General features: G+C 45.0%; 3 protein-coding genes across 3 annotated transcripts in view; all 3 read right to left on the bottom strand.

Annotated features, from left to right (window-relative positions):
• LOC310701254 (uncharacterized protein) overlaps positions 1 to 17,649 on the bottom strand; it is a 37,004-nt gene extending 19,355 nt beyond the window's left edge. The window contains exon 1 of the mRNA XM_083491853.1: positions 17,553 to 17,649. The gene's annotated coding sequence lies outside the window, so the exon portion shown is untranslated. The remainder of the gene's footprint in view (positions 1 to 17,552) is intronic.
• LOC310701713 (uncharacterized protein) overlaps positions 1 to 18,658 on the bottom strand; it is an 86,408-nt gene that overhangs the window by 5,227 nt on the left and 62,523 nt on the right. The gene's annotated exons all lie outside the window — the stretch shown is intronic.
• LOC310701416 (uncharacterized protein) lies at positions 1,131 to 17,580 on the bottom strand. Its single transcript, XM_083492227.1, has 4 exons — positions 17,562 to 17,580; positions 14,807 to 15,187; positions 7,672 to 7,858; positions 1,131 to 3,680 (listed from the first exon to the last, which is right to left on the bottom strand). The coding sequence occupies exons 2-4, from the start codon at positions 15,170 to 15,172 to the stop codon at positions 2,380 to 2,382; spliced, it is 1,854 nt and encodes a 617-aa protein (XP_083348353.1). The 5' UTR covers positions 15,173 to 15,187; positions 17,562 to 17,580; the 3' UTR covers positions 1,131 to 2,379.

Below are 18,658 nucleotides of genomic sequence, written 5' to 3'. Positions count from 1 at the left end.
GTCATGAAGAGTCGGACACAAATAAACGACTAAACAACAACAAACTTGCCAAATGAACCTTATATTGGCCCGTTTGACAAGACCAGCTACCATGTTTGAGTTGTTGTTTTTTGGGGGGGAGGGGAAAGGCTTAAGCATAATTTTGGGAGGCAGCAAATGGTCACATTTATTTATTTATTTATAATAATATTTATTAAGGTTTTAAAGGTTACAAAAAGAAAAAATAATAATATCATATTAAACAACATCAAAAACAACACCTCATAATAGGAAAAGGAAAAAAAAGAAAATACAAAAACAGAAAAAAAGTCCATTAAAAAAATAAAACATCGAATCTTCCCATAACTTATCATTTGTTAGCTTGTTTTCTTGACCTCCTCACACCTCCCTTTTTTGTATTCTAGTTCGGTTAACTATTTCAGCAAATCCTTTCCATCTTTTTACAATTTTTGTCCTGTAATTTATCTTAATATGATATAACTTTACTTTCCCTCGTTTCACCAATTAACAGTCTATTTTTTCCTAATCCTTTATAACATTTCTGCTAAAACCACATAAGTTCATTCCAATATCTTTCTAACATTCATTAATTTTACAATGTCTTTAAATAGTCTTTAAATTTCTTCCAATCTTCTTCCAATCTTCTTCCACCGACACTTCTCCCTGGTCTCGGATCCTGCCAGTCATTTCCGCCAGTTCCATATAGTCCATCACCTTCATCTGCCATTCTTCCCTGGTGGGCAGATCTTGTGTCGCAAATGGTCACATTTAAGAACTGTGGAATCGGTTATCTGTCACATGAGAAACAAGGCCTGATTCCCGCCCCCACCCCTTAATCCTCTCTAGCTATTTCCTGATCAACCATAACTTTTCTCTACTATTTTGAACACACCAGATGAATTGATTCAAATCAATATTCATAAGCATGGAAATGAAAATGCTCCCCTAAGTTTTCTTGGTTGTCCACTTCCAATCTCAGCTCTTGGCAGACTGTTTCTGAACTGGGAGGCATTGGCTGGTTCCTGTCACCTGACAGCTGGAGGTTTCCAGAGAGAGAGTGCAGAGTGCTGAGGAACCAGATGCTGAAACTTCAGCTAGAGTTCAACAACACAGGTGCTTGCTATATGCAATTTGGAGACAAAGAATCCTTTATTTTCAGTCAGATTCAGAACTATTTCCTGTCTTCTTACCTATGAATTACATTTCTGTTCCACACTCCCCTCATCAAGCCCACCACAAGATATATTGCTTTCACGCACACAGCAACCCTGCGAGGGAGGTTTCGCATAAAGATGGTGACCAGCTTTAAGTTGCCCAATCGGCTTCACGACTGAGGAGGGATTTGAAATGTCCCTGGCATTTGTGGACCTAGATCCTTGGACTCCAGCTCCCATGAGCCCCAGCCAGCGTGGCCAATGGCTAAAGAAGACGTGAGTTGCAATTTCACATCATCTGGAGGGGCCACAGGTTACCCAACAAGTCCGTTTTCAGCGCCTTGACCTTCTCCTGGTGCAGCTGCCCTTGGAACTCCCTTGTACTGAATGTGCTTCGACTTGTAGTGCCTCTGCAGGTTGGCCTTCCTCAAATCTATCTTCCTCTTCTTGTGGACACATTGATTGTGTCCAGAAACAGACAATTAGGCAGACGGAGCTGTTCTAATATGGGAGTCCTATGCTGCCTATAGCCAGCCCTGGTCAGCAAAGTGTCTGCAGCTCTTTGAGCCATTGAAGTTTCTGAGCTCTTTTCAAAGCAAGCCGCAGGTACAGTGTGCTAAAGTAACTCCTACGCAATTTGGCACCAGACTGCTTTCTTTTTTTGTAATTATCTGTTTGTTTTAAATTTTATAGCTTAAATTCTCTTGATGCTTGTTTTTTTGAGAAGGGCCTCTTACAGTCACAAAGCAATGATTTTCAGTGCAGCTCCATAACACTGATTGCGCCCTCACACTGCCCCTTTTTGTGAGGGGATTTGGATCCAAAAAAGGAGCAGACAGGGAAAGGTTAAGCAGAATCCCACCCATCCCCCGCGCCACCCTTAGGTGTGCTCAGCCTTCACCTGCTTCATGACTCCACCTTGCATGAGAAGGCAGGATGGAGCTCCAGGAAACAGGAAGTGGTCCTTCAACCAGTCAGGACATCTCACCATCACAGACAGATCCAATCTCCTGCTGTGCAGTCAAGAGTGGCCCTGGGATGGCAGAGAGAGGAGGGGAAGGGGCCAGGGACAGAAGGAATGGCAGGGCTTCAGATGCTCCCTTGGACCCCTCCCTTGACACCAAGGGGAGCTCCTCTTCTGGGGCTGAAAGCATTGGCGTGGTTTGATTTTATCAGTATTGCAGGGAAGCATAGAAGGAAAGGTAAAGAACACCTATACGGTTTATTAAAGTATCTGTGATTTTTCCTCTGTGTGAGTTCGTTGATGTCTTCTAAGTGCTCCACTTTCACTGAAGCTCTTTCCACATTCAATACATTTAAATGGTTTCTCCCCCGTGTGAATTCGTTGGTGTACTCTAAGTTTTCCACTATCACTGAAGCTCTTTCCACATTCAACACATTTAAATGGTTTCTCCCCCGTGTGAGATCGTTGATGTCTTCTAAGTGATCCACTTTGACTGAAGCTCTTTCCACATTCAACACATTTCAATGGTTTCTCCCCTGTATGAGTTCGTTGGTGCACTCTAAGTGCTCCGCTTATGCTAAAACTCTTTCCACATTCAATACATCTAAATGGTTTCTCCCCTGTATGAGTTCGTTGGTGCATTCTAAGTGCTCCGCTTATGCTAAAACTCTTTCCACATTCAATACATCTAAATGGTTTCTCCCCTGTGTGAGTTCGTTGGTGTTTTCTAAGGTCTCCACTTTCACTGAAGCTCTTTCCACATTCAACACATTTAAATGGTTTCTCACCTGTGTGAGTTCGTTGATGTATTTTAAGGTGTTCATATCGACTGAAGCTCTTTCCACATTCAATACATTTAAATTGTTTCTCCCCTGTATGAGTTCGTTGGTGTTTTCTAAGTGTATCATTTCGACTGAAGCTCTTTCCACACTCAAAACATTCAAATGGTTTCTCCCCTGTGTGAATTCTTTTGTGTATTCTAAGACTTCCACTATCACAGAAGCTCTTACTACACTCCATACATTTAAATGGTTTCTCCCCTGTGTGAATTCTTTGGTGTATTCTAAGTGATCCACTAACACTGAAGCTCTTTCCACACTCAAAACATTCAAATGGTTTCTCCCCTGTGTGAGTTTGTTGGTGTCTTCTAAGTGCTCCACTTTCACTGAAGCTCTTTCCACACTCAAAACATTCAAATGGTTTCTCCCCTGTGTGAGTTCTTTGGTGTATTCTAAGTGCTACACTTTTACTGAAGCTCTTTCCACATTCAATACATTCAAATTGTTTCTCCCCTGTATGAGTTTGTTGGTGTCTTCTAAGTGCTCCACTTTGACAGAAGCTCTTTCCACATTCAATACATTTAAATGGTTTCTCCCCTGTGTGAGTTCGTTGGTGTCTTCTAAGTGTACCATTTTGACTGAAGCTCTTTCCACATTCCGTACATTCAAATAGTTTCTCTCTGTGACTTTTTTGTTGTATCCTCAATTTCTTTATTTTCCCCCATAAATTCACATGTGGCCCCATAGAATTCTGAATTTCATCTTCCTCACCTGTTTGGGAGTCTGGGAGGAAAGAGAATCCTGTTAGACTTTAAAGAAAGACAAAAAGGGAACTGAACACATGTCAATCCCAATCTGTACCTTCTCTCATTTTAACACCTTCATTCTCCACTATCCTCTCTATGTTCCAAATTTTACGAAAGCTGATGAGATAGTGGCAAGAGCAACACATGATCACTCCATTCAAACTTAATAAAGCACCATCGTTTTATAATACAGATCTATGGTGGAATTAGACACATCTATTTTTTCTTTCTGAAGTGAGGAAATGATCTCAGGCTCAAGTAACAGTATTTCCCTTGTGAAATAAGTAAAACTTAAGTGATACATGTAACTGTAAAAATATTGCAATATATTGGGACCTAAGAAGAGCCTTCTGGATCAGGCAAAGGCCCACCTAGTCCAGCATCCTCTTCTCACAGAGGCCAACCAGATGCCTGTGGGAAACCGGCAAGCAGGACTGGAGCACAAGAGTCTTCTCTGCCTTCCTGTGCTTTCCAGAAAATAGTATCAAGAAGCGTTATTGCCTAGAACCACAAAGGCAGAGCAGAGACATCAGTCTTTTCCTTTTTTTCAAGCTATCCAAGTTGCTGGCCGTCACTGTCTCCTGTAGGGTGGATTCCATAGATGAACTACGCTTCTGTTTATTCATCTTTTGCAGCCCTTAAAGGCAGATAAATGTATTATGGCCTATGCTTGTGTGGGCTGCAGTCTGACAAAGTGGACTCTTGACCAGGAAAGCTGGTGCCACTATAAACCTCTGAGTCTCTTTGTTGGCTTTGTGTACTTATGTTGAAATTTGCACCTAGGTTGTACCACAGTATCTCCATGGAAGCTTAGGAACGGACAAAATTACAGGGTGTCAGCTCCGTGAATCTCAAGCCTCTCGTGCCTCCGCTGACAGAGCCTGAGAACGCAAGAGATGTGATTCAGTTGGAATGTGAAGCAGGGGAGGAGCAGCCAAGCTGCAGCAGGAGCAAAGAACAAAGAGCAGGAAGAGGGTGTGTCGGGGGGGGCACAGACTGTTATCTCCGGTTTGAGCTCTGACACAGAGACCCTGGAAATAGCATGTCCAAAAAATCGTAGGCTCAAGAGAATCTGCGAGAAGAGGGGAAAAGAATGCGAAAGTGGGGGCTTCTTTGCTGGAGGACTCGGCAACTGCAAGCTGGGATGAACAGGCTGAAGACTGAGCTCCACAGTGATTTGTGAGTTTGAGGAATAAACCTGAGATAATTACTACTGGAGTTGTCTCGCGTCTGTGCGGGAGAACCAAGCCATTACACAGGGGCGCTATAAATTATAATCCCACTCTCTCCCTCCCTCCCTCTCACACACAACCCCAGTCTGTAAGATTGGCAAGTTTACACAATTTGCTTATAATACCATCCGCTCTTTGACTTTATATGCCCAATCCTAAGTGTAGAGCCTCCAGCCACAGGAATCGTGTATCATGATAACTGGTCCTTTGTCCCTGAACCCCACCAGACTGGGAAGGTGCATGCATTTATTGTGTTTTGGTGCTGGTGGAATGTATCATTCTGACCCTGTCTATAAAAAATAAGAGTAACAGAAACAATTTAAGTGCATAATAATAATAATAATAATAATAATAATAATAATAATTTATTTATACCCCGCCCATCTGGCTGGGCCTCCCCAGCCACTCTGGGCGGCTTCCACAGAAAACAAAAATACAATAAAATATCAAACGTTAAAAACTTCCCTAAACAGGGCTGCCTTAAGATGTCTCCTGAATGTCAGGTAGTTGTTTATCGCTTTGACATCTGCTGGAAGGGCGTTCCACAGGGCGGGCGCCACTACTGAGAAGGCCCTCTGCCTGGTTCCCTGTAGCTTTGCTTCTCGCAATGAGGGAACTGCCAGAAGGCCCTGGGCGCTGGACCTCAGCGTCCGGGCAGAATGATGGGGGTGGAGACGCTCCTTCAGGTATACTGGACCGAGGCCGTTTAGGGCTTTAAAGGTCAGCACCAACACTTTGAATTGTGCTCGGAAACGTACTGGGAGCCAATGCAGGTCTTTCAAGACCGGTGTTATATGGTCTCGGCGGCCGCTCCCAGTCACCAGTCTAGCTGCCGCATTCTGGATTAGTTGTAGTTTCCGAGTCACCTTCAAAGGTAGCCCCACGTAGAGTGCATTGCAGTAGTCCAAGCGGGAGATAACCAGAGCATGCACCACTCTGGCGAGACAGTCCGCAGGCAGATAGGGTCTCAGCCTACGTACCAGATGGAGCTGGTAAACAGCTGCCCTGGATTTAACCTGTGCCTACACGGACAGCTGTGAGTCCAAAATGACTCCCAGGCTGCGCACCTGGTCCTTCAGGGGCACAGTTACCCCATTCAGGACCAGGGAATCCTCCACACCTGCCCGCCTCCTGTCCCCCAAAAACAGTACTTCTGTCTTGTCAGGATTCAACCTCAATCTGTTAGCCGCCATCCATCCTCCAACCGCCTCCAGACACTCACACAGGACCTTCACCGCCTTCACTGGTTCAGATTTGAAAGAGAGGTAGAGCTGGGTATCATCCGCATACTGATAAACACCCAGCCCAAACCTCCTGATGATCTCTCCCAGCGGCCGCATGTAAATGTTGAAAAGCATGGGGGAGAGGACAGAACCCTGAGGCACCCCACAAGTGAGAGCCCAGGGGTCTGAACACTCATCCCCCCCCCACCACTTTCTGAACACGGCCCAGGAGGAAGGAGCGGAACCACTGTATAACAGTGCCCCCAGCTCCCAGCCCCTCAAGACGGTCCAGAAGGATGCTATGGTCGCTGAGAGATCCAGCAGAACTAGGAAACAGCTCTCACCTTTGTCCCTAGCCTGCCGGAGATCATCAACCAGTGCGACCAAGGCAGTTTCAGTCCCATGATGAGGCCTGAATCCCGACTGGAAGGGATCCAAATGGTCCGCTTCTTCCAGGCGTGCCTGGAGTTGTTCGGCAACCACTCGCTCAATCACCTTGCTCAGGAATGGAAGATTTGAGACTGGGCGATAGTTGGCCATCGTGGCCGCATCTAAAGATGGTTTTTTAAGAAGCGGTTTAATAACCGCCTCTTTCAGCGGGTCTGGGAAGGCTCCCTCACGGAGGGAAGCATTCACCACCCCACGAAGCCCATCACCCAGTCCTTCCCGGCTAGCTTTTATAAGCCAGGATGGGCAAGGATCCAGGAGACAGGTGGTTGGTTTCACTCGTCCAAGCAGCCTGTCCACATCCTCGGAGGTAACAGATTGGAATTGATCCCACTCAACTTGACTAGACAGAACTCTAGCACTCTCCCGCCCCAGCCCTGCTCCCATGGTGGAGTCTACTTCTTCCCGAATCTGAGCGATTTTATCTGCAAAAAACTTTGCAAAATCATTGCAGGAGAACATGTGGCCCGAACTGGGCCCCGATATTGCAGGTGGTTCCGCTAAATTGTGAACCACCTGAAAAAGTCTCCTGCTGTTGTTTTCTGCAGATGCAATAGAGGCGGTGAAGAAATTCTTCTTCACCGTCGCTATCGCCACTTGGTAGGCTCGACGTTGAGCTCTAACCTGTGTCCGGTCAGATTCAGAATGAGTTATCCGCCACCGGCGCTCTAGCCGTCTCAACGATTGTTTCATTGCCCTCAGATCCGTGGAAAACCACGGGGCTGTCTGGGCTCCATGCAATCAATTAATTATTAATTATAAATAGTTATGGGAAGCATTTCCATTCCCCTTCACCCATTTTTCAGGATTGGTGTGCAACATCATTACCATCAATTATTCTTGCCGTGGAAATAACACCTAAGATTTCAAAGCCTGGAGGAAGAAAATCTGCCCCCACTACTTTAGGAAAAGGATTCAAGAAACAAAGAGCTGCTTCGGAGAAGGCCTCTTCCCTTCCTTCTTCCTGTCAGGAACTTCCTTCCATTTGTCTCCTCTCCAGCTTTTCCTCTTTCTCCCTCCACCATCCATCTGTCCCTGTCCCCATCTCCTCTCAACTGGAACTCACCAGATTTCTCCAAGGGTCCTGGGAGGGAATGCTCAGAGTTAGTGGGGAGGGATGCGGGAGAGAGCCTGACCAGGTCAACCGTCCATCTTCCTCCTTCCATCCTGGCCAGGGTTGCAGGTTCAGTCTCAGCTAGGTTTGCAGGTTCAGCTTCCTGAGGAGTGCAGAATCCAGAGCAAGTTGCAGCTTCCTGGGAGGGAGGGAAGAAGAAGCCAAGGGAGTCTGAGAGCCCCTGCAGGGATTCTCCTGCCCAAGACATTCTGCTGCCCCTGGAGAAGCCCCAATTGGGCACCCCCTAGCGGAAAAAACTGCTAATTGTATCCTTAAATTCTTCAGAGCACAAGGGGGTTTCTTCATTCCCGCAGCTCTAAAATTATACAAGGCCAAAACTTTGGCACAACTCCTCTATGGTTCCTTTTTGGGCCCACCTTCCTCTGCTTTCTCCCCCCTTGAGAGAGTTCAATCTAGACTTCTTAGAGCTCTCCTCCAAGTCCCCAGATGTGTCTCAAACGCATGGGTTAGATTGGAAACGGGGATGATGAGAGTGGAGACTAGCATCTGCGTAATAGCAATCTACAAATGGCTGACATTGAACCTGCTCCCCCGAGGGATAGCCCCATTGATCCTCTGTGACCAATTCCAGTCGGGCTGGCAGACTGCAGTCCTGAACACCCTCCAGAAACTGGGTTTTGCCCCTCAAGCCCTTCTAAGTCTGGGCTTGGGCCAGGCAAAAGCTACGTTCAGGCAAAGAATATTAGACACTGAGAGACAGCAGGACTGTGCAAGGTGCCCCGACTATAGAATTGGAGAAATCGAGAGATATATAGCCGCACCGGCAGCATATCTCTTCTTTCTCGTATCTAGGGATGCAAGAAGGGCCTTTACACTCGCCAGAAGCTCGGCTCTTCCCTCGCCGGTCCTGGATGAAGCCTTTAGAAGGGTCCCGTATGCTCAGAGACTTTGCACCTGTCCATTGGGAGAGATAGGAAGCCCAGCATACTTATTCTTTAATGAGGGGGTTTTTGATACAACAGAATATGATAAAGAAAAGAACACAGAATGAGAAAAAGGACAAGATTTTGGAGAAAATAAGAGAAGGTGAGAAAAAATTAAGACTGAAACCAAAGTCACAGGAGATTCTGAGAGAAATTAAATTTCACCAAGCACAATATGTCAAACTGATAAATCAAGAAGTTGAGTGGAAAATTAAGTTAATGAAACAAAGGACATTTGAATCAGCAAATAAATGTGGGAAACTGCTAGCATGGCAGTTGAAAAAGAGACAAAAATTGAATACGGTCACAAACCTAGAGATTGAAGGGAGAAATATCCAGAACCCTGAGGAAATCAGAAAGTGCTTCCAGAGATACTTTAAACAACTATATATGCAAGGGCCGCAAAAAGAGACTGAGATAGACCAATTTTTAAAAAGAAATGGACTACCAAAACTATCTCAGGAAAAGAGGACAATTTTGAACTATAAAATAACACAACAAGAAATTGAAGGTGCCATTCAGAATATGCAACCAGGCAAGTCTCCAGGGCCAGATGGACTTACCTCCAAGTATTATAGGACATTGAAAGACTATTTGACACAACCATTAATGGAGGTATGTAATGAGATTATGGAGGGGAAGAAGGCACCGGAATCGTGGAAAGAAGCTTTCATCACACTGATACCTAAATTGGAAACTGAAAAGACACAACTTAAGAACTACCGTCCCATCTCGCTCCTGAATGTGGATTACAAAATTTTTGCAGATATTTTGGCAAGTAGACTTAAAAAAGTGTTAAATGAAGTAATTCATAAAGACCAGGCAGGTTTTCTCCCAGGCAGACACTTGTTTGATAACACTAGGAATATTATTGATATTTTGGAACTTTTGCAAACAAACATCAATACAAAAGCAGTGTTAATTTTTATAGATGCGGAGAAGGCCTTTGACAACATCTCATGGAAGTTCATGAAGAAAAATCTTGAAGGGATGGGAGTGGGACGGGGGTTTGAAAATGGTATAGATGCAATTTATTCAGAACAAAAAGCTAAATTGATAGTTAACAATGTGGTGACAGAAGAGTTTAATATTGAAAAAGGAACACGACAAGGTTGCCCTATTTCCCCTTTGCTATTCATCTCGGTCCTGGAGGTGCTTTTGAATATGATTAGAGGGGACCGGTTGGTTGAAGGGATTCAGGTCGGAGCCAAACAGTACAAACTTAAAGCTTTTGCAGATGACCTAGTTTTGACATTACAGGAGCCAGAATCTAGTACGAAAAGAGTTCTAGAATTGATTCATGAGTTTGGTCGGGTGGCGGGATTTAAATTAAACAAGCAAAAAACCAAGGTTTTGGGAAAAAAATTGACACCTTTGGAATCAGAAAGGTTTCAGAAAGAGACAGATCTAAATGTCGTTAAAAAGGTGAAATACCTAGGGGTTAATATGACTGCCAAAAATCTGAATTTATTTAAGGACAATTATGAAAAATGTTGGTCAGAAATTAAAAAGGATTTGGAAACTTGGTCAAGAGTGAAACTTTCCTTGTTGGGCCGAATTGCTGCTATAAAGATGAATGTGTTGCCAAAGATGTTGTTTTTGTTTCAAACCCTACAGATTGTGGACAGGGTGGAATGTTTTGGAAGGTGGCAGAGAGACATTTCTAAGTTTGTCTGGCAGGGCAAAAAGCCCAGAATAAAATTTAAAATATTAACTGATGCAAAGGAAAGAGGGGGGTTTGCCCTGTCGGACTTAAGGCTGTATTATGAAGCTGCAGCTTTCTGCTGGCTGAAAGATTGGTTACTTCTTGAGAACACTGATGTCCTGGATCTGGAAGGGTTTAACAATGTTTTTGGATGGCATGCTTATTTGTGGTACGACAAGGTAAAAGTTCACAAAGCTTTCAGGAATCATATTGTCAGGAAAGCAATATTTAATGTCTGGATAAAATACAAAGACTTATTAGAAAAAAAGACCCCAAGGTGGTTGTCACCAATGGAAGCCAAGGCTCGGAAAAGACTCAATATGGAGGCCGAATGGCCGAAATATTGGGAAATAATAGAAAAAAATGGAGATACTTGGAGGTTGCAGAGTTTGGAGAAATTAAAGGACAAAGTACGAGATTGGTTACATTATGCTCAGATTAGGGAGACTTTTAATTTGGATAAAAAAAGAGGTTTCCAGGTGGAAAAATCGAAATTAGAAACAGAATTGTTAGAACCTAAGACTAAGGTACTTTCAAAAATGTACAACTTGCTGTTAAAATGGAATACTCAAGATGAAACGGTTAAATCAGCCATGATAAAATGGGCGCAGGACATTGGGTACAACATTATGTTTGCTGACTGGGAAAGGTTATGGACCACCGGTGTGAAGTTCACGGCTTGTAATGCCTTGAAAGAAAATATTATGAAAATGATATACAGGTGGTACATGACCCCAGTCAAGCTTGCAAAAATATATCATTTGCATGATAATAAATGTTGGAAATGTAAGGAGACTGAAGGAACATTCTTTCACCTCTGGTGGACTTGTCCGAGAGTGAAGGCCTTCTGGGAAATGATCTATAATGAGTTAAAAAAGGTATTTAGGTATACCTTCCCTAAGAAACCAGAGGCCTTCCTCTTAGGCATTGTTGGCCAGAAGGTGTTAAAGAAGGATAGAACTTTCTTTTTGTATGCAACAACAGCAGCAAGAATACTCATCGCAAAATATTGGAAGACACAAGATTTGCCCACACTGGAAGAATGGCAGATGCAACTGATAGATTACATGGAGCTGGCTGAAATGACTGGCAGAATCCGAGATCTGGGAGAAGAGACAGTGGAAGAGGACTGGAAAAAGTTTAAAGACTATTTACAAAAACATTATAAGCTGTATGAATGCTAAGAAAATGCACGAAAGGAAGTAACATGGCATCAGCAATTTAGTTGAAAGATATATGAGAATAAGTGGAATTTAATGATAAAGATGAAATTTGAAGTAATGTTATGCTTAAACTAAGCAGTTAAGTATTTGATAAAAATATTTAAAGTTCGAGGCATAATATATGAGAACTATAAAATAAGAACTGAAATAAGGTAATAAATTGCTGTTTGTAATTTTATTATGGAGAACGCAGGAAAGGAAGATGTGAGGAAGTCCAAATAGTTATGAAAAAATGAAGTATTAACGGCTGTGATTTCCCCCCCTCTTTTATTCTATGTATATGCTTTTGCTTACTTATGTTTCTTTTGTCTGTTTCATTTGGTGAAAGTATTGTATGTGTATATGTTTGGTGATTTCTTTTTCTGTTTAAAATTTGCAATAAAATATTTATAAAAAAAACAAAACAGAATACTTATTCTTTAAATGTCCCTTTTATGAAGAGGCACGTAGTAAGAGCATGGATCCCCTACTGGTGAGGCTAGCCGACCTCCCGCAAAAGCAAAAATTTGACCTTTTGCTGTTAGGTAAAGATCAGAAGACGACCTGGATGGCCGCCAGATTCTGTGTACATTTCTGTAGGCGCAGACCATCGCCCAACTCAAAATAGTCCGACATGAAAAGCCCCAAACATGGTTCCATGGGTGACTCTGAGACAACTCCCTGGGACAGTTTATTGTTGTACATTGTTTCTAAATTTAGCGTTGAACATTGTTTTAATTGTCTGTTTTAACCATATTTGCACAGCAGTTTCTATTGTTGTGAGTGTCCTCTATTTAAGAGGCTTCTACTCTGCAGTCTCTTATAGGTGTTTTAACTGCGAGTCTTTTAGTTCTTATGCTCTTACACTTGTTTTAACTGTGTGTCTTTGTTTGTTTTTAGTTCTTATCTGTTTTAATTATCACTTTTTTTATCCATCCATTATCCGTGTTTAATGTTGTATTTTATTTAGATGTTTTATCCTATGCGTTTCCATGTCCTAATTTGCTCTAACAATTATTGGTTAAAAAAATCCTAACTGCTATTTTATCTATACGCTTTATTAATCCTGGTCTGTGACAATAATAAAGTTCATTCACAAGCGGGCACCCCTTCCCAAGAGCCTCCACCCATTTTCAAACACCTTTGGCAATTTCTTTCACCTGCCTGTCCCACCTCCCTTCCTAAGGCTGGCATGGTATGCACATTAGTGGCCTGAGAGTAGATCCCTTGGAACTTAAGAGTTAATTTGCAAAGGACTGCTCTGAATACATGGGTGGCCCTTGCATGGAGAAGAAGGAAGCTTCTTGCTTGCATCTGGACCCCCTGGGAGAGGCCGTGAATCCGCCCACTGCTCCCTCTGCCCTCGCTGCCGCCTCCGCTGTCCTCCTGCCCTGCAAAATCCCTTTGCTCTTGTTCTTCAGGTGAGAGAGGCAGAAAGAGCCTTCAAACCCATCCGTTTCCTCCACTGCTCCCCCTCCGCTCCTTTTGGGAAATAGGAACTTTGGTCAGGAGTAAACAACCTAGATGGCAAGTTTGCAAGATAAGCACTTTAAAGCACTGCTTGCTCCTACTACCTTAAAGAGTGCAATTTTTTAAAACTGAAGGCCATTTCTACAAAATGGAAGACTTCCGAAGGCAGCCTTTTACAAGGAAATTTTTGATGGTTTTTATTTTGTTGGAAGCTACCCAGATGGGCAGAGGCAACCCAGGATGCAAGTAATAATAATAATAATAATAATAATAATAATAATAATAATAATTGCTTCCTAAGCCTGTCCTGGGACGCGGGTGGCACTGTGGGTTAACCACAGAGCCTAGGACTTGCCGATCAGAAGGTCGGCAGTTCGCATCCCTGCAACAGGGTGAGCTCCCGTTGCTCGGTCCCTGCTCCTGCCAACCTAGCAATAAGAAAGCACGTCAAAGTGCAAATAGATAAATAGGTCCCGCTCTGGCAGGAAGGTAAACGGCGTTTCCATGCGCTGCTCTGGTTCGCAAGAAGCTGCTTAGCCATGCTGGCCACATGACCCGGAAGGTGTACACCGGCTCCCTTGGCCAATGAGGCGAGATGAGCGCCTCATCCCAAGAGTCGGCCACGACTGGACCTAATGGTCAGGGGTTCCTTTACCTTTTTAAGCCTGTCCTGCTACGCATGCTGATCACAGACTCTGTCCAAACAACCCCTTCGAATGCAACAGGGCTTCCTATTTTTACTGCTATCAGTGGGATCAGTCAAACCACGAAGCCACTGATCAACCAGAGTTTCCTGTTTTCACCAAGCACAGTTTGAAGTTAGCTTAATATCCCAGCTTATTCCAAAGCTGGCAGCCGTAGTTTCCTGGTTTGGGCAAAATGGAAAGTTTGTTAGTTATGGCTCATAAGAGACTGTCTGGTTTCAGCACAGTTCACCCTCAGGGCTGGCCCAATCATGAGGTAAGCTGGGAGAATTAGGTCAGGAGGCAGATGCAGGGAGAGATGGGACCAGCACGTTCCTAGCTCCCCTGTTTGTTAGCCTCGCTGCCAGTGCAGGACCACAGCTGGTAAATTTGTGCAACTACCCATGCAGAGTCCTTTTCTTTTGCCCTCTCCCGCTAAAGGTTGGGTGGGAGTCCTTCCTGGAGTGATGCATTCTGGTTGTGGGGGTCAGGAGACTGTGGTGGCGGCGGCTAGAGTTTTTTGTTTTGAACTTGGGTCAACTTAGGTTTTATCGTAATGTACCAAATGTACATTAGTACAGCAATGTACTAAAAACTGTTCCTATTTTTAACCCAACTTTTCAGGCTGTGATTCAGTCATCTGAAAATGGACATTATCCTAATAAATCTTGGAACAATCTTGCAACAATTCTATTTGCACTGCACATGGCAGTGCTGAGGCTGCAAGACGTGCCAAGATTTCTACCCCAATGGGGAGCAAAAAGAGCATTTTGGAAATGGAGGCAATTTAGAGGAGGAAAATGAGGATTGGTGGCAGATCACCTCTTCTGACGTAGCTTCTGCTCTGATAAAATTCAGAGTCCCCTGCAGCTGTTTAAGTAAAGTAAGAACATCAGGAGATATGATCGCAAACCTCCCATGTGTAAGAAAGTTTGGTCTAGCAAGCCTTTTAAAAGTGGATTAGAGAGAAAGTGCAGGGAGGAGGAATATTCACCACCATAGCTAAACAGAACCTCCATGTCTAGAGGCAGTGGACCTGTGACCTCCAGGTGCTGGAAACCCAGGTGAGAGGAGGGCACTTACCTTTCCCAGAAGCCCCTCAGTGTCTGGGAGCAGGGTCTGGTCTGTCCCCCCTGCTCTCCCACTGGGCCTCCAACTGGCATCTGCATCTCCCCTGAAGGAGAGGACACCATCCCCCGATTGGGGAGGACTGGGAGCCTGTGGGGTTTCCCTCCCTGAACGAGGGGGCTGCATCGTCTTCAGGAAATCCTGCTTCTGGGCCTCCCAGTGCTGCTGCGGCTGCCCCTCCTCTTGCTCCTGCTTAATCTGACATAAATTCGCCCGAGGCAGAAGATCCCTGATGGTCCCAACTTGGCCGGCAGGAGGTTTCTTTCCTTTGCACTCCAGTCTCTCCCTTTGAATGGGTCTCCTGGGTCCCTGCTCTTCCATTTTTACACCACCCTGCTGGGGAAAAAAATAAACACAAAGTAAAATGAAATCCAAGAATAAAAACAAAAGCACATTTTTTAACCATTTACCAGTTTTTGAAATATATTATTACTCTTTCTATTTCTGATGTTCAGGCTGTGAATGACAATCATTATGTCACCCAAATGACTCCACCCAGGGACGAGGGGAAGTTATCCAAAGACTGGGGGAAACATCAAGGTTTATGGAAGTACAAATAATATTTGGGGGTGGGGGAACCAAGGCAGAGGGAGGGAAATCCAAAAACAACCCAGTGAGAGGACTGAGCATGCTCAGTAGACAGGGAATGCTGATCCTGGCTGCAACTTCTAGCATGTTGGAAAGGCAGCAACAGATCTTTGTATATGATTAAGGCTGTGACAGACCCACCTAACATTGAAAGTACATGGCTTCACCCAAGAAATCCTGTGAGCTACCGTTTGTTAGGGGTGTTGAGAGCTGTAGCAATAAACTACAGGTCCCGTGGTTCTCTGGGCGAAGCCACATGCTTTAAATGTATGGGGTCTGCACAGCCTAAGAAACTAACAAAAGGAATATTGACCAACAAAATCAAAGAACTCACTCAAAAATATTTTATATTTGATGGCCACAAACTCTCTTGACTGAAGACATTCTAACTTACAGTCCATTGGCTGCATATGGCTTGCCAAGCCTCAGGGTGTGTCCTGCTAGTCCCTGCTGTTTCCATCTCCTGATCTGATCATAGGATGAAGAGCTCTGTTTGTCCTGGAGAGAAAGATGCCTAAGGGGCCCTTAGAGAGATCTTTTCAACTCCAATTTCACCACAAACCAGCACAGCGCTGAATTCTGTCTTTTTTCCACAGATCTCCTTGCTAATTCAGCAGAGTCTTCTTGTGCTCTTATTTCTCCTCCACCCCAGCACTGGGGTTGGAAGGTCTAAACATGCTGATTGTGTTTGCAAGACTTGCATGTATGCTAGATGGCATGTCTGGTGAGTGTGGGCAGCATCTATGGCATGTGTGCATGTGACTTTATGGTCTGCATCTCTTTTCAATGTGTACATGCATGTGCATACATTGGCCACAAAGTTCACTTGAATGTGGCCTCCAGAATCATTGCAGCTTTAAGACCATAAATGTTTCGTTCCTCCTGCTCTATCAGAAAGAACAATCAAATCTATCAGGAGGAGAGAACTGGATCTACAGAGTTAATGTTCTCAACATCCTATGGACACAAATTGCAGTGAGATTTCTCTCTAATTACTAATTTGATTTTTCTCCTAAAAATATGAAGCAGTATAGAAATGAAAGGAGCAATAATCTGAACATGAATAGCTAATTTCAATTTCGCCTTCTTCAGTCTTTAACAATACTGTCTTCAACGTTTTTATTATCATTAATTCATTTCCATATGCCACACTTCATAAGAATCGTCCTTTCCTCTGCATTCTCAAAACTGTCACCCACTTCAGCCCTCAGTCTTCATCTGAAAACTCTGCTGCCTTACTGAGGAAGGTGGAAATAAAACAATTAATGAAACAGGCTTAAGTTTGTCTCACTTATTCACATGCAGACACAAGAGGTCACTAGCTTTGATAGTTTGGGGAAAGATCAGATGCATTCTCCGGGGAAAAGATCTATTAGCCGTTTTATTAGCCGTGACAGAACAACAGAACCTCCATGTGTAGGCACAGTGTACCTTGATTTGGGGAAGACAAAAGAAGCAATTTCCTTGCTAAATGAATCTGATGGACATCATTGCCACAAGATGCGGTGATGGTGGTGGCAAAGAGAGCTTTCAAAGGCGATCAGACCAATTCACAAATAAGGGCGATAGATTTATCAATGGCACTGGCAGAGGAAGGGGGGCAGTAGTGGAGGCTTGCAAAGGGTGTCGGGGGGGGCTGCAGAGTGAGAGGGGCACCTCCCTGCTGCACTGCTCTTCCTTCTCCTCCCCGCCTCCCCTTCCCTCTCCGCCGTGGGAAGGACCGTCGAAATGGGCTGGGCTCCCTGCTGAGGGACAGGGAGAGGGGAGGCAGACTCAGTGACCGCCCCGGGAGGCAAAAGCCCCACGACGCCGCTGATCATGGGACGACTATATGCATCGTCCATCGGGAAGCAGCAGCTGCCTTGGACCCTTCATTCTGCCCCTTGAGCTCAGGACTGAAGGGAGCAGCTCCCCAGGGTCTCCGGCAGGGTCCGTTCCAGCCTGAGCCAGAGATGTTTGCCCCTGTGCCCTCCTGCAGATGCCCTGCCCCTCAGCTGCGCCCCTTCCCCTTCCTGCCCGGGGGTGGGGGGGCGCCCTGCAGCCTCTGGCTCCACTCGGGGCCTGATCCTGCCAGGCGCACGTGCTCTCCTCCTCCTCCCCCGCTTGCTCCTACCTCTTGCACCTCGGACTCCTCGCTCCGTCCCTGCAGCGGAATCCGACTCCTCTCCGGGGAAACTCGCCAGGCCACGGGCCGCTGCTCCTCCGCTCTCCTCGGCGGGGGACAGGAAAGTGCAGCCGCTCTCGAGTCTCCCTGGCTGGCCCCGTTTCCTGCCTCTCTGAGCATCGGAGCTCGCTGGCTGTGGGTTGGGCCCTGGGAGGCTGCGAGGCTGGATGCGCCCCCTTGCGCTGTCCCTCAAAATTTATTGTATCGTTGGAATCTACCTGGCATCTTATAAGATATCCAGAATGTTGCACAAATAAGTCTCCTTGTGATCCGATGTGCAGTCACTGGTTTCCTCATCAGTAAATATTCCCAGAAAGTTGGGACGATGCCACCCTGCAGCCATAGCTGTCAATTTTCAGATTTGAAAATAAGGGATCAGCAGCCTCACCTGTCCCAGGGACAGTCTACGGGATATCTAACAATCCGGGATAGCAGCGGGAAATGGCTCTGGAATAAGGGAATTTCCGGCAAAAAAAAAGGGGGGGGGAAGGTTGACAGCTATGCCTGCAGCCCGAATGGGTAGCTGGAGGCGGCAGTCCAGTTCCCAGCTCTGCTGGTTGGGATCATGCAGTCACTTAGCTCCAGCAACCGACCTTTCCAAACCCTCCAACATTTCTCTGATGAAAATAGGAACATCCCATTCCATAACTATAATTTTCCTATTTATACACCGCACATCTTATTACGTTGCCCCAGCCACTCTGGGAAGTTTCCAACATATATAAAAAACATAATAAAACATTAAACATTTTCAAACGTCCCTATACAGGATTGCCTTCTCAGAGGGCCCGGGGGTCAGATAACTCCATTCCCTCCAGGATTTCTTCAATGAAAATAGGGAGACCCTAAGGAGAAGCGGAATATTCTGGGATCAAATCAGAAACCAGGACAGCTTCTCTAAATCAGGGACATCCCTGGAAAATAGTGGAATTTGGAGGGTTTCTATTTCCCTGCTTTTTCTTTCGCTGCCTCTGGTCTCCTGCATCCATTTAGCAGAGGAGGGGAACGGTTTTGGCCTTCATACTTCTCCACCCCCCACCCCACCCCCAATATAA

The sequence above is a fragment of the Podarcis liolepis genome (genome assembly GCF_965112155.1).
Source record: "Podarcis liolepis genome assembly, chromosome: 2".
NCBI lineage: Eukaryota > Metazoa > Chordata > Lepidosauria > Squamata > Lacertidae > Podarcis > Podarcis liolepis.
The sequence above is the reverse complement of the archived record's forward strand: the minus strand, read 5'-3'. Positions and strand labels throughout refer to the sequence as shown.

Bases quoted from the DNA above. Each gene is read 5' to 3' on its own strand.
- LOC310701416 (XM_083492227.1), bottom strand. From the start codon at position 15,172: ATGGAAGAGCAGGGACCCAGGAGACCCATTCAAAGGGAGAGACTGGAG. The intron at 7,859-14,806 runs GTAAGTGCCCTC...CCTCCCTCCCAG, and splicing joins CTGAGGGGCTTCTGGGAAAG to GAAGCTGCAACTTGCTCTGG. The intron at 3,681-7,671 runs GTGAGTTCCAGT...CTTTCCTCCCAG, and splicing joins AGGACCCTTGGAGAAATCTG to ACTCCCAAACAGGTGAGGAA.